This window comes from Globicephala melas, chromosome 11, assembly GCF_963455315.2.
Source record: "Globicephala melas chromosome 11, mGloMel1.2, whole genome shotgun sequence".
Taxonomy (NCBI): domain Eukaryota; kingdom Metazoa; phylum Chordata; class Mammalia; order Artiodactyla; family Delphinidae; genus Globicephala; species Globicephala melas.
In genome coordinates this window covers 71,432,669-71,453,839 of record NC_083324.2, presented here as the reverse complement: position 1 = coordinate 71,453,839, position 21,171 = coordinate 71,432,669, and the positions used below count along the sequence as shown (strand labels likewise).

The 21,171-nt window shown below is 49.8% G+C and overlaps 2 protein-coding genes across 3 annotated transcripts; one reads left to right on the top strand and one right to left on the bottom strand.

The window, feature by feature from the left end:
- Positions 1–2,666: 2,666 nt before the first annotated feature.
- CRIP3 (cysteine rich protein 3) lies at positions 2,667–13,340 on the top strand. Its single transcript, XM_030870661.2, has 9 exons — positions 2,667–3,595; positions 10,314–10,528; positions 10,788–10,882; positions 11,297–11,354; positions 11,451–11,582; positions 12,368–12,439; positions 12,562–12,656; positions 12,755–12,812; positions 12,989–13,340. The coding sequence occupies exons 1-9, from the start codon at positions 3,534–3,536 to the stop codon at positions 13,042–13,044; spliced, it is 843 nt and encodes a 280-aa protein (XP_030726521.1). The 5' UTR covers positions 2,667–3,533; the 3' UTR covers positions 13,045–13,340.
- A 772-nt stretch (positions 13,341–14,112) lies between these two features.
- Positions 14,113–19,877, bottom strand: SLC22A7 (solute carrier family 22 member 7). 2 transcript variants are annotated; one of them, XM_030870658.2, is made up of 10 exons: positions 19,482–19,877; positions 18,734–18,861; positions 18,445–18,599; positions 18,153–18,321; positions 17,205–17,328; positions 16,763–16,872; positions 16,054–16,268; positions 15,739–15,847; positions 14,582–14,788; positions 14,113–14,173 (listed from the first exon to the last, which is right to left on the bottom strand). In XM_030870658.2, the coding sequence occupies exons 1-10, from the start codon at positions 19,875–19,877 to the stop codon at positions 14,119–14,121; spliced, it is 1,668 nt and encodes a 555-aa protein (XP_030726518.1). In that variant the 3' UTR covers positions 14,113–14,118. The 2 variants fall into 2 exon arrangements, with proteins under 2 accessions (XP_030726518.1, XP_030726519.1); XM_030870659.2 differs by having other exon boundaries at positions 18,734–18,837.
- Positions 19,878–21,171: the final 1,294 nt, after the last annotated feature.

The window sequence follows — 21,171 nt, the reverse complement described above, 5'->3', positions numbered from 1 at the left end:
TTTTTTTTTTTTTTTTTTTTTTTGCGGTACGTGGGCCTCTCACCATTGTGGCCTCTCCCGTTGCGGAGCACAGGCTCCAGACGCGCAGGCTCAGCAGCCATGGCTCATGGGCCAAGCCGCTCCACGGCACGTGCGATCTTCCCAGACCGGGGCACGAACCCACGTCCCCTGCATCGGCAGGCGGACTCTCAACCACTGCACCACCAGGGAAGCCCCAAGAATTCTTTATATATTCTAGATACTAGATCTTTACCAGATATTTTCAAATATTTTCTCCCATTCTGTAGGTTGTCTTTTCACTTGCTTTTGTTAGCTCCGTTTTTTTCTAGTTCCTCAAGGTGTAAAAGTTAGGTTGTTGATTTGAGATCTTCTTTTTAAAAATGTTTACAGCTATAGTTTCCCTCTGAGCACTGTTTTCACTGCACCCCGTACATTTTGATATATTGTGTTTTTATTTTCACACATCTCAAAGTATTTTATAATTTCTCTCTTGAATCTTTCTTTGACCCATTGGTTCTTTAAGAGTGTGTTGTTTAATTTCCACATTTTGTGAATTTTCCAGTTTTCCTCCTGTTATTGATTTTTAGCTTTATTCCATTGTGGTTGGAGACGATCCTTTGTGTGATTTTAATCTTTTTAAATGTACAAAGACTTGCTTTGTGGCCTAACATATGATCTATCCTGGAGAATGTTTTATGTGAGCTTAAGAAGATTGTGTATTCTGCTGTTTGGGGATAAAGTATTCTGTATGTCTGTTAGATCTAGTTAATTTAGTATTGTTCAAGTCGTCTATTTCCTTAGTGAACTTCTGTCTAGATGTTCTATTCATTATTGGAGTATTGGAATCTCCAACTGTTATCGTAGAACTGTCTATTTCCCCTTCAATTATGTCAATATTTGATTTAAAATATTTGTCTAATAAGTCCAGTGTCTGGGCTTCCTTGGTGATGGTTTCTATAAAATTCTTTTTTCCTGTGAATGAACAATACTTTATTCTTTTTATACCTTGTGATTTTTTGTTTAAAACTGGACATTTTGAATATTATGATGTGTCAATCTGGGAGTCAGATCCCCCTCCCAAGTTTTGCTGTTGTTGATTATTGAAGTCTGTAGTCATCATTTGTTTACTGACTTTTCCAAACTATTTTTGCTAAGACTGTATGCTTGTGTTTGGTCCTTAAATCTCTGTTCCAGTATCTCAGCAGTCAGTGACCTGACAGAGATTTCCTTAAATGCCTGGAATGAAAAAATGAACAAAAACAAACAGACAAAAACCCCACTTCTCTTGGTCTTTGCAGACACTGACCTGGGGCACCACTTTAATGCTAAGCCAATCTGCCTAAAACTCTGCCTTGGCCTTCACCTCCTGGCTGCCTGGAACCCAAAGTTCAGCCAAAGGTGCAAGCCTAGGGTCCTCTCAGGTCTTTTCTGAACTCTCATCTGTCTCTGGGCATATACTTTACATGCTGGATTTCCCCATACACATGGTAGCCCTTCAGAGTTCTTATTTCCCCATGTATCTTCCTCCTCAGACTCCTCCTTTCCAGACTTTTAGATCCGTCTGATGCTTGTTCCATTCGCTGTTTCTTTCTGTATGCAGCCACTGGTAGTATATGTCTTTAAATGCTTTCAATGGATGCTTTGAAAGCTGCTTCAGCTTGAGGGGGGCAAAACAAGGTCAGCCTCAGCACAGATTCCTCAGGGAACCGCTAGACAGGGCAAGATTCACAGCTACAATCTTTTGAGAACAAGGTGCATATTATCTTCCCCTGGCACCCGCAAGCCACACCAGGAATATGGGGTGCTGTCCCAATGGCCACCTCCAAGCTGCGGAATGGGGGATGTTAGATGGGTAAGCAAAAATGCTACAATGCTTTGTTACTGAAATTTTGCAGCTGCTTTTTTCATTAAGCACACCACTGGTTGGACTCCATTGTAAGTTTTTTATTAGATTCCAGAGTTCTGAAAAAGTTGATTCTGTCAGTTTTTGCCAGCTTAATGATAGCTTTAGTGGAGGAACTGATTCTTGGAGATCTCTGCGGTGCCATTTCTGTGACATTACAATATGTTGCTTTTTGAGGAGCTGTCAAACAAACTGTTTTCCACAGCAGCTGTACCACTTTATATTCCTACCAGGAATGTGAGGGTTTCATTTTTTCCACATCTTTCCAACACTTGTTATTTTCTGTTTTTCTTTTTTAATTATAGCCATCCTAGTGGGTATGAAGTGGTATCTCCTTATGGTTTTGATTTGCATTTCTTTAATGACTAATGATGTCAAGCATCTCTTCATGTGCTTATTGGCCATTTGTATATCTTCTTTGGAGAACTGTCCAAATCCTTTGCCCATTTTTAATTGGATTACTTGTCTAAGATCCATTTCTTACATATTATTTTCTAGTCTTTTTCTTACAACGTTATCCTGAAAATCATGCATTAAGAAAATGTGTGTATATTGGGCTTCCCTGGTGGCGCAGTGGTTGAGAGTCTGCCTGCCGATGCAGGGGACGTGGGTTCGTGCCCTGGTCCGGGAAGATCCCACGTGCTGCGGAGTGGCTGGGCCCGTGAGCCATGGCCGCTGAGCCTGCGTGTCCGGAGCCTGTGCTCCGCAATGGGAGAGGCCACAACAGTGAGAGGCCCGCGTACTGAAAAAAAAAAAAAAAGAAAATGTGTGTATAAAACTACCTACGGTTTCAGAACTTTACACAACGTGATGTAATTCTTAAACACAAGAAGAAGCACTTCTGTCTGTATAAAGATACATATTGTATTAATTAGGATTCTTTTGATTGTAACAGAAACTAAACTCACACAAGCTTAAGAAAAAAAATGAATAGGTGGTAATTTGTGGTTTGGTAATTGGGAAACCGAGTCAGAATTAGATCCAGGAGGTCAGAGATGTCATCAGCACTCTTTGTTCCCCATTTCCTCAGCTCTGCTTAACTTCTTATTTTCTCTCCACTCAGATGCAAGTTAGCACCTGCAGGCTCAAGCTGCCATGGTTCTTATAGGCCTCTGTCTAGAAAATGAGGTGTATCTTTCCTTATAGCACCAAAAAAATCTCAGGGAGTATGTTGATTAGTGTGACTTGGGCCACATTTCTCTCTCTGAACAATTACTGTGACCAGGTGGATGAAGTATCCAGACCAGGCCCTGGTCATAAGCTCACCCTGGGAAGACAGGGTCTACCCTAAAGAGGAATCTAGACTAAGTTGAATTAATGTGCAGTGGGGGAAGATGAAGTTCTCCAAAGGAAATGCTTTCTAAGTAGAAAATAAAATGTCCCCTATAGAGCTGCGAAGATTCAGTGCCGCCTTTGTTTGTAGCCTTCCCTCTTTGTGGCTTTTTATCAAAAGATGGTGCTCAGGTTCTTATCCCCACTAAGATACTAGTAATTGCTGCCCTTTTTTGGTGGTGAGGGTATGGGGTAGTAAGAGATTAGAAATAAAGATCTTACAGTTCTGCCTGTTCCAAAAGCTCAGGAGAAGAAGAGAAAAAGCCCAATCGTTTTGGAGTTGGGAAGAGGCTAGAACATGGCTTCTGATTCTGTGACCTTGAGCTTCATAGAGGAACCGAAAGACTCCTCTATAAAAAGGTAAGCATTTGCATTTGTCTGAATTCATAAGATTAAACTGTTTTTAGTCTTATTACATAGTCTCGTGACATGGAAGGACTATTCTTGTATATTGTAAAAAAAAATTACCCCCCAGACCTTAGTAAGAAGATGAGGAAGTTGCTGGTAGTTTCCACCAAGGAGCACTGTCACCATCTATCAGATTTATAAGTAAGCTGACCACCAAGTTTCACTCTTATTCTTCTCTCAGTTTCCAGAATATGGATACATTTTTCATGCTGCAAATTATTTGGAGGTCATTTTCTAAAATATACTTTCAGATGAAATACACATTCCCAAGTGATACTTGAGAGCCCAAATCCATCTTTGCATGGAAAACCATCATTTAAAGCTGTTGTTGATATCTTCACAAGCATAGGTTGAAGGCACACATGGTGAAGGGGCAAAAAGTCCTTTCCAGCAGTCTTGATTCTGAATTAGTCCAGCTGATACCACTGAATCACAAAATGTAGCTCACTCAATAGCCCTAAGCAGCTAACCACAAGTAGCTAATACAGAGTGCTCTCAACAGGTTCATATGATGGCAAGTTGATGCTGGGAAACAAGGGAAATATCGGACAGACTCTTGCAAGAGCCATAAATAATGTGTGATTATACAGCAGCAATTATCTACAGGTGGGAGGATTAGTGTATTTTAAGAAAGCATTTCAGTCTGGTTTTGTTTTGTGTGTATGTTTCTGTTTTTATTTTTTGTTCATAAACTATAGAAAGTAAAACTTACTAGTTGTAGGGGATATTCAAAACATGGAGTGAGAAAGCACAAGGGTTATGGGTAATAAAGGTTGAGAAACACAACAATAAAGAGGTAAGACTGATTTTTCATTAACATACAGAACTGAGTGAAACCTTTTAAGAGTCATCCATAGATACAAATTTTGATAATGCCTTAAAGTGACAAGCATATGGCCATGTACTTGAACAAATCTACAAAGGTATAAAATGAGTGGAATTTATAGTTATAATCAAAACTCACTGCAGTGCCAACCTGACACATGATAGCAGCCATATTTGTAAGGTGCTTTACAGTTTACACAACACTTTTCCCTCATTCTCTCTTTTGCCATATATTTAATGATAGGCATAATTGTGCTACATGCTAATTAGGCTTAATTAGTAAGTTCTTGTGAATGGCTGTAAAGTGGGACTGATTTGCTGCCAAAGCAAATTTTCAGTTCTTTTTACTGTATTAGTCTCCTAGTATTTATAATCAGGATCAGTTTAAAGTGTATTCCATTTTGCATCATACATGCTGATCCTCATGTATATTAAGAAACAAACTCCTGAGTCTACTCCTAGACAACTGAGCTCCCCTTGCTCCAGGGCTTTTGTTATAACAAAACTCTCAACCCCTACCAGTCCACTCGTAATCGCACATCTCTCCCACTGGTCCTCATCTACTCACACTTGAGGGAGACTTGTGTGCAAAATTTAACATTCATTCACCAACAAATTTTTATTGAGCACCATGTGCTAGAGATTGAGCAAGGCATTGGAAGCATATGCAGTGGTTGGCAGAATAGTCCTGGTCCCTGCCCTCATAGGGCTCACAGAGTAATGAGGTACACAAAGCCTAGAATGTGGCGGGGGAGGTGGGTGGGAAGTTGGCAGACCTATTTTACCCTCCCACTAAGCTACAAACTCAGCTTTTATCATGGGGTCTCCATTTGACTTTTTCCCTCATTTGGTTCAGCACTCAGGCAGGGAAAACACAGCTGTCATAGATTGTACCCCCTTTACCCCCAGCACAAGATGCTATAGGAGGGAGTGCCTGGGGCCAATAACCTGGTATTGAATAGGTTAGGGGAGGGAGCAGAATTAGTGAGGTGAAGATATTGGAGAAGCAAGTTCCCAGAAAAAAGATAGCTTTTGCAAAGGCCCCGAGGCAGGAAAGAACTTGGCAGATTTAAGAAGCTCATTTACTGTAATTACAGAGGTTGAGGCAACAGGAGAAATGACTTAGAAGACTGGAAAGGTGGAGGGTCCTAGAGCCAAGTTAAAAACTTTATCTTGAGGGTACCGAGAAGCCATGGAAAAGTTTTAATGACATTTCCCTGCCTCTTGTATCTCAACCCATTATTTACGTGGATAGGCCTTCTTATCAGTTAGTACAGAGATGCTGTACAGACAAGAGTAGTATCCTTTCAGACTGAAACACATGGGTAGCTTAGCAGAAACGATGCTTAGGAACATCAAGTAGAAAAAGTATGAGTTCAAGAGTCACAACGCATGAGGGTCTGTATGGTGTTGAACCATTTCTTAACCTCTCCAAGCCACTTTCCTTTTCTGTACAGTTGGTAATGTAATGTTTAAATCCTTCATCAGGTTTTGTAGGATCAGAAATAATAAGTATAACGCCTACGACTGGCATTCCATAGGTGGTAGCTGTCACTATTTTAGCAATGCTCTCTTGCTAACACAGATTTCAAACTCTCTTGGGGAATGGAATCACAAAATAATACATCGTCAAGTTGTGAAGAAACCTTACAGATCTGTCTGTATATGCTGCTTGCATTCCTTCTGCAACAATGACAATTAGTTGGTTTGTTCTCCGGCATTACTTATAACATCCAGAGACAGGAAGCTCACTACTTTCTGAAGCAGTCACTGCATATTTGGCTCTATTAGAAGGTTCTTTTTGTGGACTGAATCCAAATCTGCTTCCCTGTGGCTTCTATCCAGGGGTCTCGGTAGTACCCCTAATGCCTCTTCCATGTGACAGTCCTCCAGGTATTTAAGGCCATTATCTCCCACTACCACTCACCTAGAGTTGAAAAGCTTGTTTCTTCAGCCTAAGAACAACAATAAAAGGGTCAATTCATCAAGAAAATACAACAATCTAAAACATATATGTACCTGACAATAAAAACATGAAGAGTGTTAGTGGAAGATTTTAATAATAGTAGTAGTAGTAGTAACTATCATTTACTGAGCACCGCCACTATACTTGATACTATAGATACACAGATAAGTAAGTCTCAATCAATCCTGTTAACTGAAGAAAGTTAGAAAAGTAAATAAGTGTAACACAACATTACAAATACCGTGACAGAGGTCTGTGCAGGAAAAAAGTGGGGTGGGGCACCAAGGGAATAGTTATCTTTATGAAAGAGGGGTCTGCCTCTTATAAGAGATAATATAAACTACACCCTCTCAACTGAGTAGGCAATACTTACACTCAACTGGACTTATCCATTTGTGGTATTTGTTAAAACATCATTTTAGAAGTTTTAGTCACACAAAGTATTCAAAACAGCCACTGTTAGTGACTACAAACACATTCCTACAAAGATGTTAATTCTCCCTGTTAACATTCTTTTTTTTTTTGGTACGCGGGCCTCTCACTGTTGTGGCCTCTCCCGTTGCGAAGCACAGGCTCCGGACGCGCAGGCTCAGCGGCCATGGCTCAGGGGCCCAGCCGCTCCGCGGCATGTGGGATCTTCCCGGACCGGGGCACGAACCCGTGTCCCCTGAATCGGCAGGCAGACTCTCGACCCCTGCGCCACCAAGGAAGCCCCTTGTTAACATTCTTTACAAAGACTTTTGGGTTAGGGGCTTCCCTGGTGGCGCAGTGGTCGAGAGTCTGCCTGCCGATTCAGGGGACACGGGTTCGTGCCCTGGTCCACATGCCGCGGAGCGGCTGGGCCCGTGAGCCATGGCCGCTGAGCCTGCGCGTCCGGAGCCTGTTGCTCCGCCACGGGAGAGGCCACAACAGTGAGAAGCCCGCGTACCGCAAAAAAAAAAAAAAGACTCTTGGGTTAGAGTCAGAATAATGGAAGCCAGGCAAGGAAGAAGAGTGGAATGCTGTGATTTGTTGTACCTGTAAATGGATGGCAAATATTTGAAAACGAGGAGCCTCAACTAGTCTTTCATAAGCACTGAAATAGAAAAGATGAGGCATACTGTGTTTGTTGTGGCCATGCAATATTGGAAGGCCACAGAAGATGGAGAGGAGTAAAGCACTTCAGTCCTTGTTTCTTTATATGGGGCCCTGTGCTGGATGCCAGGGTAAAGATGACCCAACTAAGAGGCTGAGGCATGGGCACAAGGCGATTGAATGCAGATAGAGGTGGGGAACCTTAGAAAAGGATTATTTGATGTGGCCTGGAAATTCTGAGGATAGATCCTTGGACAGATGAAGTTAGCCTTCCTAAAGGAGGCAGCTTGTCCAAGAATAAATACAACAGTGAAGTCCTCCCAGCCTCCTAATGTGGACCTTCTTCGTGTGAGCCTTAGAGAGCAAAAGGCAGTGAAACTTGAGCTGCCGTCTTGAAGAAGAAACACATGAGAGGCGGAAACACGAGAGTAAAATAACAGTGGAAACTAAAACTAGTACTTTTCAAGTTCGTTAAAGAAGAATCCCTTCCAGAAACAGTTATAACACTAAGGATCTTGAAATGTTCCCCAAAACAAACAAATAATGAGAAAGTGTAGAAAAGTTCATTTCACAATGTGCAAGCCTTCCACCTTCAGAAGTCATCAAGGAGGATAAAGCAAGTGTTGTTAGAAGCAAAAAGTACTCATGGAGACAAGTGAGGAAACAGGAGTGTTAAGCAGAAGTTCAGAGACACCAGTCCCATCCCCATTGCCCATCTGAGGGGATTGAAGTCCAGAGAGGATCTCCAACTCCTAAGACACAGATAGGACTCCTTTCACCTAGCAGGGCACAGCGCTGCAACCCAGTGATGGGGTTAGTGCACGCCTCATTCAGCCATTTCTCAACTGACTTGACAAAACACAGGAACTTATTCCCGGAAAACTCTTCATTTCACCATGATACTTCATCGAGGAATTTTCTCCTCTGCTGGGGCCCTGGCACAAAGTAATCAAGGCCTCTCTTCTGCCCCTCATTTGCTGAGCTACCTTTTCTTGTTGTCGTTTTTTTATTTTGGGGGGCGGGGGGGGCCACACCTCACAGCATGAGGAACTTCCCTGACCAGGGATTGAACTGATGGCGCATGCATTGGAAGTGTGGAGTCTTAACCACTGGACCACCAGGGAAGTCCACTGAGCTACATTTTTTTAAAAAAAGTTCCCTTCAGGCATAATTATTAAAACATTATCCACATACCATAAGTTTCACCTTTTTAAAGTGTACAAAGCTATGATTTTTAGTATATTCACAAGGTTGTGCAAATATCACCACTAATGCCAGATCATTTTCATTTCTCCTGTAAGGAGACTTGGTCCTCATTAGTAGATACTCCCAATTGTCCCTCCCCTAAACCCCTAGCAACCACTAATCTACTTTCTGTCATTATGGATTTACCTTTTTTGGACATTTCATATAAATGGAATCATACAATATGTGGTGTTATGTGTCCGGCTTCTTTCACTTAATGAAATGTTTTTGTGATCCATTCATGTTGTAGCATGCATCAGTGCTTCATTCCTTTTTATGGCCAAATAATACGTTATTATAGATAGACCACATTTTATTCATCCATTCATCAGTTGATGGGCTTTGGGTTTTTCCATCTTTTGGCTGTTGTGAATAACAATACTATGAATATTCATGTCAAGTTTTTGTGCGGACATATGCTGTGTGTGTGTGTGTGTGGACACTTGCACCCAGGAGTGCAACTGCTTGGTCATATGGTAACTCTAAGTTTTAACTCTTTGAGGACTTGCCGGACTATTTTTCGAAGGGCTACACATCTTACATTCTCATCAGCATCGTATGAGGGATCCAACTTTGCCACGTCCTCACTAACACTCTTTTTTTATTATAGCCATTCTAGTAGGTGTATAATATTACCTCATTGTGTTACTGATTTTCATTTCCCTAATGACAAATGATGCTGAGCATCTTTTCATGTGTTTGTTGACCTTTGTATATCTTCTTTGGAAAAATCTCTATTCAAATTCTTTTCCCATTTTTTAATTGGGTTGTCTTTTTATTGTTGAGTTGTAAAAATCCTTTCTATATTATGATTACTAGACCCTTATCAGATATACGTTTGCAAATATTTTCTTTCATTCTGTGGGTTTATGTTTCTTGAAGTGTCCTTTGAAGCATTGCTGAGCTACTTTTAACAAATATTAAAACATCTTAAACCAAATTAGGAATATGTAATTGGTGTCTGAATTATACTTTTAAATTTAATAAATAAGCATTATAATTTTATGAGCAAACCATAGCATGCAGACCCCGTTTGGGGGCTTCCAAACTGAGTCTTGGGTTCACTATGGGATCCATCATAATGATAGTTACTGCTTTTATAGCATTTAGGTGCCACGTGCTGTTTGGGCACTTTGCAAGTATTAACTTATCTAATTCTCACCACAGTCCTATGAGGGAGAAACTTATTACTTTACTCATTGTACAGATGAGAAAACGGAGGCAGAGGGAGGTTAAGTAATTTGCCTGAAGCCAAAGAATGAGTAAGTAACAGAGATGGGCTCCAGATTCCGTAGCTCTTAACTATCTGCCACGGAGAAGGCGGAATGAAACCATTTCAAAGAATGCCTAACTCCTCGCTTTGGGGAAATAATGGTGTTTTCATGGCGTCTACACTCTGAACAGTTTTCCTCTCTGTACCAAGCCAGGAACTAGTGCCACCCTTCCAGGCGTCTTCATTACTCCCTCCCCTCCCAGTCTAGCTTCAGGATCTTCTCTCCTGTCCACCGGTCCGATACTTCAGTGTTTGGAAGTAACAGCAAATTTGCCTGCGTTCCCCAGGTGGAGTGGTTCTAAATTTCTGGCAGCCAGTGGGAACAGAGGAGCAGCGGATTCAGCCCAAAGAGGCTCAAGGCTGAGCCATGGGAGGGGCCAGCGAAGGGGGCGGGAACTGAACCCCGGAGGACTTGACCACAGTGTGCAGTGTGCGGCGCCGGCTGCTCAGAGCGGAGCCATGAGCTGGACCTGCCCACGTTGCCAGCAACCCGTTTTCTTTGGTGAGGCCTGGGCGGAGGAAGGGGAGAAGACGGGGCGAGTGAGAGCCTTTGGGCTCCATGAGGACGCAAGGAGCTGGCCACGGTGTGGTCCCAGCCCCCTTTTCCACCTATGGGGCGCACAGCAATCGGGCGGGATGGAACTGGCCTCCCGGAGACACTCCCCATCGTCTCTAGGAATCACGGTGGGGGGGAACAGGGGGGAAAGGAGGGCGCCTTGTGCTTGGACTGGCTCTGCCCGGTTGCACCTTGTCCCCCACAGCAGAGAAGGTGAGCTCCCTGGGCAAGAACTGGCACCCATTCTGTCTGAAATGTGAGCACTGCCACAGCGTCCTGTCCCCAGGAGGGCATGCAGAGGTGAGGCCGGGCTGGGGTGCACAGCCTTGTGTCTGTCACTGTCGCCGAGTCACCAGCCCCCGGTTTCAGCCCCATTGGCCCACCAAAGGCAACCTCAGCAGCCAACTCCCAAGATCACCTACCCAATAGGCACCACACCAGCCAGCATGTGGGGAGCCAGAATTGTGCTGGTGGATCCCATGCCTTTCGTCAGGTGGGGGAGGGAAGCAGCACTGCTTCCTGAGCTGCTCTTTCCCTGTCTCCCTGACCACAATGGCAGTTCTGGCATGCCAGCCCACCCATCACTGCTCCCAGCCCCCGCAGCCCAGGCCAGTAGACAGACACACCTGGCAGCCTGTCCTGGGGAAAAGCCTGTGGGGCACAGGAGAGCCCCCTTGGGCCCTAAGCAGTCCTCTTCCCTCTGCTTGTGCCTAGCACAACGGAAGGCCGTATTGCCACAAGCCATGCTATGGGGCTCTCTTTGGACCCAGGGGTAAGTACCAGCCTGGAAGGGGCCAGGGGACAGCAGAACCCTCCGTGTGGCTGGGAGCTGGAGGCTCAAGCCTGACCTCCCCTCTTCTCTCTGCAGGGGTGAACATTGGTGGTGTGGGCTCCTACCTCTACAATTGCCCCACCCCCACCCCTGCCAGCGCTACTCCTCTTAGCCCCAGCAGCTTCAGCCCCCCCAGGCCCAGGACTGGCCTCCCCCAGGGCAAGAAAAGTAAGTGAGATCGAGCCCCAGCTACTCCTCCTCCTGACCCTTCCCCAGGATGGAACAGGGGATGGGGACCAGGTGGCAGTATCCCACCTAGTCCTTTGCTTCACATTCCTACAACTTTGTTCATGGCAAAGACTTCTCTGTGGCCCCTTTTTTGATGTTTCCTCCTGTCAGCTGCTGAGTAAGAGGTAAATCGGGCAGGTGGCATTATCACCCCCATTTTACGGGTGAGAAAACTGAGGTCTGTAAAGGGCAAATGACCTTGTGCAGTCACACAGCTAGTCAGAGGCAAAGCTGGCCTGGAACTCAGGCCCCTCCCAGGCCAGGGCCATGGAAGGAATGACCTAGAGTAAGGGGTCATTGAGATGGGCCAGCCCCTCACATTCTTCCACTTCTCCCCTCTCCCTGTTCCTTCCTCCATCCCCTGGAGAGGGCAGTGACATTGTGCTCCCCAACACCTGACACCCCTGCCCTGGCCAGCTCCTATATCAGCTCAGGTTTCCTGAGGATTGAGTTGCTGACGGGGTTGGGCTGGTGGGCACCTGAGCCCCTGGGAGGATGAGAAGGAAGCAGGTGGTCCCTCCTGCAGGTAGGGATGGGGCAGGAAGTGGAGTCAGAGGGGACTCAGCTCTGCCTGAGGAAGGCAGGCTCATGTCCATGAGGGTGGGAGGCTCTGGGATGAGCATGGCTTTTGGAAGAGGACAGTGCCATATGCAGGGCAGGGCTGATGGGTCCTGTTTAGGCCTGGCCTCCACCTCAGCCCTAGCGGGGGCCTCTTCCCCTTAAAGGCCCTCCCCACACGAAGACGTTCACTGGGGAGACCTCGCTGTGCCCTGGCTGTAAGGAACCCGTCTATTTCGGTAAGTGACAACAGAAAGCTAGGAGAGAGGGGTGCAGGATGGGCATCAAAGGGCAGGGAGGTGGTACAAGGCAAGTGGGTCTCCCTGCCCTGCCCCTTGAACTACCATCTCTCCCCCACCAGCTGAGAAGGTGATGTCTTTGGGCAGAAATTGGCACCGACCCTGTCTGAGGTGCCAGCGGTGCCGGAAGACCCTGACTGCTGGGAGTCACGCTGAGGTGAGCAGGGCAGGGGTGGGTGATTATGCTGGGAGGAGGGAGGCTGGAGATGGGAAAAGAGCCAAGCTGAGATGTCTCTCTTTCTCTCTGTGTCCCAGCATGACGGCGTCCCCTACTGCCACATCCCCTGCTATGGCTACCTGTTTGGCCCCAAAGGTGGGCAGCCCCACCCCAGACAATGGGCCTAAAGTATGGCATGTGGGTCTGTGGGGATGTGTGGACAACTTCCCCTGTGGTCAAACACACCCCAGACCCCTCCCAATTCCCTCCAGCCTTCAGCCCAGCACCCTCCCCAGCCCCAAGGCCCTTGGTGATGCGGCTCTCTCCCTCAGGTGTGAACATTGGTGATGTGGGCTGCTACATCTATGACCCCGTGGAGATCAAATGAGATGCTCATAGCAGAGGTCACCCTAACTCAGGCCTCCCATCATCCTCTCCATGGTCCAATGGAAGCTACAGAATTCTCTAGTCCCACGAGGGTGGGAGAAGGTGTGATTCTGGCAGCCTGGGCCTAGGCTCCATGGTAGACCAGAGTCTACACTTTCTCTGCCAACTCCTCCCTTTCCCATTCCTATCTGGTCAGGCAACATAGGCCACCCCATTTGAAGGTTAGTGTCTTGGTCTTCCCAATCCCTTGACCCAGCAAATTCTGTAACTTCAAGGTACTCAAAAAACTTGTGTTTATTTTGGCTTCTCCAATAAAATGTTGGCTCCCATGCCTTCAACTCTTCTTTGGGCATGAGGCCTAGACAGTGGGTTGGAGGGTGGGGAGTGTAGGGGTGTGGGGATGCATTACCCTGCAAAGTGACTGGGAGGTAGCAAAGCCAGCCATGGGAACAAAGAGCTCTGTTCTCCTGGTCCCCTGGCTCTGGCACTGGGCAGCTCCCAGCACCACGCAGTGGACAGCATGCCCACCAGCCCTGTTGGTACCAGAAGTCGTTATAGGACAGTTCTTTCTTTAGCACCATCTCTAGAGGAAGCACCTTATTCAGCATCTCATTTGAGCATGAGAGCAGATAGATCCTGCGGCGAGGTCTGCTAAGAGGCTTCATTATCCATTTGAGAGATGACCAGACAGACCCAGAGAGGGAAAGCCACATGCCCAAGGTCACCCAGAAATCAGTGACAAAGCTGGGACCAGAACCCAGGGCCAGACTCAGTGGCTTCCCATCCAGGGCTCATCCCACAGCTCCTCACTGTTGCCCTAACCCAAGGGGCACCTTTATTTACAGAATCCCCCCAGCCATGAGAGGGGTGCCAGAATTCTCAGCAGCCCACTGCATTCTGGGAAGTTGCTCTGTTGCTGGAGGCCAAATAGTCAAGGCTGGATGAGCACAGAGAGGGGGCAACTCCAGCCCTGGACAGGGGGCTCACTGCCCCCAGCCCTGGTCAGAGGGCCTGCCCTTCTGTTCTCCCAGCCCCTGCTGCAGAACTTCCATGGAGGGCCTGCCCCTGATTCCATTCAGTCCTGGACCTGCTTCATGGGCATCTCTTCCTCCTGAGGGCTGGATGGGGCACTGAGGAGGAAGGAGTCATGAGCAATGGTGGGGTTTATCCTCCCAGCCTACCACCCCAGCCTGCCCCATAGGGCTGGCCTAGGGCTCCCCCCAGCTCTTGATATACAAACACATGTACTCCCACAAATGACTCCCACACATGCTTGACACATCCCTGACATGTAGGCATACCTGAGTGTGTGTACACATCCTCTTCTTCCTGGACACACACACAGGTATGGACTCATTTACACCTCTATACACGCAGTTTACATACCTCAGGTCACACACCCATGCACACGTGCATACATGCACCAGACACACATGTGCAGACATGTCTTCCTCTCTGAATCTTACCTAAGGTGTCAGGTACCTCAGCACCCATACCCACATGCATGTGCTCACACAGATACAGTCCTGTGCACACACCTCTTCCTCTCCACGTCTTGGATGGTCTCTGGTAGTTGTGCCTGCTTTGTCTCTGGTAGCAGGAGGGCAGTGCAGGCAGCCAGCAGGGCGATCCCCCCATAAGCGAGCTTGGGCAGTGACAGCCATACTCCGTCCAGCAAGGCTGCCAGTGGGGCCAAAGAGCCCCCCAGTCGGCCCACCAGTGCAGTCAGCCCCATCCCTGTCTGTCTGCTCAGAGAGAGAGGATGGAGGAGGGGGTTGGTGCTCACACCTACTTGCGGTCATGCCTCATGGGGCTCCCTTTCTGGGCTGGCAGGGCCTGGTGCCCCCTTCTCCCCAGACAGCTAAGAAAGCTGAGTCTTCTTTCAGGTGGTCTTCCCACCCACCCCTAGGCCAGGGGCCCCCAAGCCAGCACCCACCAGAGGATGGGCCCCCATTCTGATAGTACCAATCAGGTATTGCTGAAGGAAAAAAAAAAGTCATCAGAAAGAGGATGGGGAAAGGGTAGCGTGAAAGGAAGGGGTCAGCAGCTGGAACAGACCCTGCCATGTTACAGGAGACACAAGGCTTTCTAAACATGCCCAGCTGCCTACCCATCTCCTCCCCACCTGTCAATAGCTACCTGAAAGGGCCAGGGCCTTATGTCCAGAGACAACCCCCAAGGGCAGTTCTGCTTAGGCTGTGTTGAGTAGGATGGGATGGACAGATGGGGCCTTTTTTTTTTTTTTTTTTTTGCGGTATGCGGGCCTCTCACTGTTGTGGCCTCTCCCCTTGCGGAGCACAGGCTCCAGACGCGCAGGCTCAGCGGCCATGGCTCACGGGCCCAGCCGTTCCGCGGCATGTGGGATCTTCCCGGACTGGGGCACGAACCCGTGTCCCCTGCATCGGCAGGCGGACTCTCAACCACTGCACCACCAGAGAAGCCCCAGATGGGGCCTTTTGCGACTGTTTTCTTTTAAAGGAGGCCCAGAAAAGTTGTCTGACCTTGCTCAAGGTCACTTAGTAAAGAAGATTAAATGCCCCACCTCCTCCCAGACTTAGGCAAACACAAACAGCTCTGATTAGCTCTGTAAGGAATGGGCGACAGGGACTGGGGTGCAGTGTGTGTATGTAGGCGTGTTGATAAGAGTTGTGACTAACAAGCCCTCCCTCCAGGTGGCTTGCCTGGGACCCCTCACCTGAGCACGGTAGGGTACAACTCCGACGTGAAAAGGTAGGCAGTGGTGAAGGCAGCTTCAGAAAAACCTTTCCCCATCACCGCCAGGGCGGTGCTCCAGGACTTTACCTCTGGAGGAAAAGGGGTTCAGGCAGTGAGGAGGCCTTGCAGAACAGAGGTTCTCCCAGGATAGGAGGTGGAGCCTCCGGAGAGGGCCAGACTTAACCGGCCTTGAGTCGGGGCTTCCGGGAAAGAGCCGGGTGGCGGTGGGGGGCGGGGTTTTCTCGGCCAGAAGGCGGGGCCTACGGGAATGGGCGGGGCTTGGGGCGGGGCTCACCGGAGGACACCAACAGCCTGAAGCCCAAGGCGAGGGCGGCGCCGAGCAGCGTTCCTGCCAGCGTGAGGCGGCGTCCGGCGTGGCGCACCGACAGGTAGACCAGCAGCTTGGAGGGCAGCTCCACGGCCCCGAAGAGCAGCTGCGTCTGGTACACGTTCAGCCCCAGTCCCGACACATCCAGGCTCACGCCGTAATAGGAAAAGTTCACTCCAAACCTGAGGGGGGTCGCGATGCCACTCAGGGGTCCTCCTTCGCGCCCCCTTGTCCTCTCTTCTCAGGAGCCTTGGCCTTTTAGAGGGACCGTCTCCCCCACCTTCGGAGCCCGCTGCCCACGGTCTTCCGTGTCCCCATAATCCCTTCTGAGTGTGCAGCACATGCCAGTAGCCCAAGCACCTTTACCTAATCTTCACAGCAACCCTGTGAGATAGGAACTAATAGCGTCCGGTTGTACAGAAGAGGCACTGAGGCTCAGAGTGTTAAGTGACCTGTCAAAGGGCTCACAGTAAGGAGGTGGCAGAGCCTGAATTTAACCCCACGTGTCTCTGATGCCTGCTCCATCCTGACCTCCCAGAGCCCCCTTCCCCCCTAGAGGCGGATCCTCCTGCCATCCGCAGTTACAGTTTCACTTGTCCCTTGTCCTCTCACACTCAGCACCAGTGGAGTGTGCCCCTCCCCCACCCCACCAGGCCCAGGTCAGCCCCCGCCTCACCACACCACCATGCAGCACAATGAGATGTGTCGCAGCCTTGGAGTCCGGAACAGGTCTAGGTATGAGGGTGTTCGGACCACCCGCTCCGCAGCAGCCACTTTGCTCAGAGCCTGGTGGGGAAGGAGGAGAGTTTGTGACCTCGGAGTTGGCTATGTGGCCTGAACAAGGCACCTCGTTCTCCCTGGGTTTCCATCCTTCTCTTCTGCAGTAGTGGGGGAGGGGATGCACGTGGGAGCTGAGTAGGGTGGGTCCTGAGTCAAGGGTGTGGCCCACCAGGGCCAGTAGGACATCCTGAAGAGTTTGGAACACTCCATTGGGGGCCAGGAGCTTTTCTTGCACACAGAGTGGATCCCAGGAAGGGGACCCTTGACACAGGGCGCACACACACACACACACACACACACACACACGTACTTGCATGCACTCACACATTCACTCTCACCTCCTGGCTCAGGCCGTCCTCACCCAGAGGCCGCCCATTGAGCCTGGCACAGCGGAGCAGGTACCTGTGGGCCTCTTCCACACGGCCCTGGGTCAGAAGCCAGCGTGCAGACTCAGGCACCCACCTGGGGGGCAGGAGGAGGCCCTTCAGTCAGAGCACCCTAAGCCACATCTCCCTCCTGGGCACACCACAGGCTGTCAGTTTCCAGGCTCTTCCCCACACAGTCCCCTCAGCCTGGAATGTGTTCTCTTCCCAAGCCCTCCTCACCTGATGAACTATTATTCATCCCTTAAGGCCCAATTTCAAAGCCACCTCTTCCCACTCTTCCTTGCCCAGGCCTAGGTCCTCCACAGCCTGGGAGTCCCTTCTCTACCCAACTGAATTGGTCTTGCTCCCAAAACCTCAGCCCCCAGGACCAGCTACCCACGTCACCCACAGGTGACAAGAGGGCATAGGATGGAAGAGAGACAGACATACAGACATACCCACAGGGATCATCCAAAACCAGTTCACTTTGGGGAGGCAATGAAATGCCCACCTCACTCAGCCCCCCACCTCCTGCTTGGACTCCCTACCCCTGTGCTGGCTTGGCCGCCACCCCCACCCCTCCAGGGCGCCAGCCTGTCTGTGCTTGGCTCTGTCTCTTCTGTCACTCATGTGTTCATCTCTATCTGTGCCTCTGAGTCTGCCTTTCGGTCCTGGTTTCTCACTGTCTCTCAGTGGTTCTGTCTCTGTCATTCCATTTCTATCTCTCTATATTTTGTTCCCTGTTTCTCTGCTTCACATGCCTGGTGCCATCTTCTTTGTATTGATCTCTGTCTCTCTTTCTCTCTGTTGGTCACTGACAGTTTCTCTTCATCTCTCAGTCTGTCTTCGAATCTCAGCCTCTGATTAATTCTGTCTCTGGCCTCCTGTATCTCCCACTCCCCAGCTACCCCCAGGTCTCACCAGATGCTGAGGATGCCTGGGGCACAAGGCAGGGTGACAGCCAGCAGAAGCCATCGCCAGTCCCGTATCAGGTAGCCGACCAGTGCCAACAGCATCACACCCCCTGTCCAGAAGGTGCTGCTCAGGACACCTGCCACAGTACGGTGTCCCACGTCCAGCCACTCCAGCTCTGGACCCAGGGCGCAGTTGGAGACAGGAAGACAGTTAGCAAGGGCCAGAGGGGCTCAGTCTCACCCTTGACAGCTGCCTCCCTGCAGTCTTCTAGGCCCTACCCGTCCTTTGCCTGCCTCACCCAGTGGCATCACGATGATGGTGAAGCCAGCCAGAGCCGTGCCAGTGAGGGTGCGAGTGATGGCAAACATGGTATAGCTGACTGAGGCTGCAGATGCCAGGCCCAGCACCAGGGAACTCACATAGGCCACGAGCAGCAGACGGCGCCGCCCAAACCTGCACAGGGGTCACGCAGGGTCAGCGCCCTGTAGAAGGGAAGTCCCAAGACAGAGGTATACTAGGCCCATACCCCAGCTAGTGGAAAGGGTTCCCCACCCCACACCCTTGTTGGCCCCCCTACCTCACCCCACCTGTCAGACAGGTATCCGAAGGCCACGGCCCCCACCAGCACACCGGCGAAGAAGAAGGTGGAAGTGGCTCTGTTCAGGCCTTTCTGCTCACACACCAGGTCCCACTGCAGGGACAGGCAGGGAGGGGCCTCCTATGGGCACAGGGCCCTCTCCAGCTGGTACCAATCCCTCTTCTCCTAGACCCCAGGTTCTTCTGAGGTCAACTGTGCCATCCTGGTACCTCCATGTCAGATAGCCCCCAACTATTCACCCCAGCTTGGGAGGGGTGGTGGAAAACTTTGCCCCTCCCCAATTCTGCAGCCTCAGTGTCTTCCCATAGAAGGCCTTGACCCTGACAACAGTTCTGCTCCTTCCCAGAGAGACTCTGCCCCCACCTGCACTCCTCTAGATGGATTATGCAAATCCTAGACCTGGGGCCCGGAAAAAAGGAAGAGGGAGGAGTCCTCTATTGTTTCTCCACCTCTTAGTACAGAGACACCCTTCTCAAATCTCTGCCCCAGCTCCCTAGAGCCATCTTAGCCCTCACCTGCCCTAATCACCTCCCAGTTAATGATAGCAGCTCTCACACAGGGGCTTTACTACAAGCCAGGAACGAAGCTCAGTACTTTGAATTTATAGATCCCATCTACAGATTGGTAAACTGAGACTCTAAACGGTAAAGTAATGTGTCTAATGCCCACATGGTAATCACCCAAGGCAATGGCAGGCCCATCCACTCGCATGTCCCCCAACCTCCCAGCTCGGGTACCTCAGTTGCAATGGTGGAGGAGAATTCCGAGTGGTCGTACTCCCAGCCCTGAGGGCAGGGCACTGTGGAGGGCTCACCCTCCAGCTGCTCCCCAGGGCTCTGCCCCCCTCCCCACAGCGTGGTGTTGGGGAGGGCCTGGAGATGGGTGAAGAGGAGGCAGGAGCTGAGCCTGCCATCAGGCTCCCGGGGCAGGTGGGCCTCCAGCCACTCGTCCTGGTGACTGAAGTTGGCAGGGACTCCAGGCAGGGCACAGCGGTGGGCTGGCACAGCAGCCAGGAAGATGGGCAGGAGGAAGTGCATGGGCAGCAGCACACGGGGCAGGGCCAGCAGTGCCACGTTCCGCAGCTGGAAGGGCCCAAAGCCTCCCACCTTGTGTAGCAGCTCCTCGAATCCCATGCTGCCCACCTACCAACCTTCTCCAGCACGGACTCCCTCTGTAGTGCCCAGCACAGCTCAAACTGCCCACCACTTGGACCCTTGGACTCTGGAGGCGGGAGTAGACTGACTGATGAGCAGAGAGCCTGCAGCCAGAATCCAGCCCTCAGGGGCTGGCCCAGGATTGGGCCCTCCCAGGCCACCCAGGTCTCCAGGGATCCCTGCCTGTCTGGCCCAGTGCCTGGGGGGAGGGGCTGCCATCCATTCAGAGGTCACTGACTCCGTGGCTCTGGGACTTACATATTGGTGCTCAAGGACCAAGTGGGGCAACCTTGTGCTGCCATGATGGGGTAGCTGGGTATGTAGGAGGTGAGGCCCTAGCCCCTTGGTCAGCAGAGCTTCCAAGGGTCCCTAAAAGGGGAGGTCCCCTGGAGCATAGTGCCAGCTCTCCCTGGTTGCCCTTTGTCCTGTGAAGCCTTAGTTCAGCTTGGTCTTTTTGCAGCCACAGCCTGACCAGCAGCTCAGGATGCAAGACTGACAGCCAGGCCCTAACCAGGTGAAGGGTTCTTCCTGCTGAGCCAAAAGGCCTCCTTGTACCCCTACCTGGAGCTTATGCCCTGGCCTGAGACACACCTGGAACCACACTGGACAGCCTGGCTGATCTGGGGGTCTGAGACCTATCACCCTCCCACTTCTTCACTCAGGGGCTCTTCTCATATACACAGTCCCTTCTGCCTGCCCTCTGCCCCTATTTCAGGAGCTTCCTAGATTACCCCGTGGTGTCTGGGGGGTGGGTGGTGGTGGTAGGGAAGGAAAGGGTTTGCCAAGGTCCTGGCATAGTTGCCTGCAATGAATGCCTAAGACTCAGAATTTGTCTGACTCCCCACTCAGTTCTCATTCATGTCCTCCTGCCACGAAAGCACAGAGAAAGCCAGCAATGTCAGATTTATTCTGATCTGATTCTCCAAACACCAGGTTGGCAAATAAGCTTCTAAAGAGCCTAAGCGACAAAAACATTTGAAAACCTCTTATTTAATCTAGCCCCCACTTTGAAGAGTTAAGATAAACTGTTTGGGAGGCTGGGAACACGGCTTGCTGGGTTCACACAGTGACTCAGCAGCAGAGCTGGAGAGAGGACCAGGACCCCTGACTCTTGCCCAGGCCTTTGACCCAAGCTGCTGAGCTGGAGATGTTCCAGTTTGCCCTAAGCTGGGCTCACTGAGAAAGCTCTGGGAAAAGAGCTAAATTGTTGACATGGTGTGTGTTAATGGTGATGCTAATAGGCTTGGGAGTGAGGGCAGTGATTTGGTGGTGG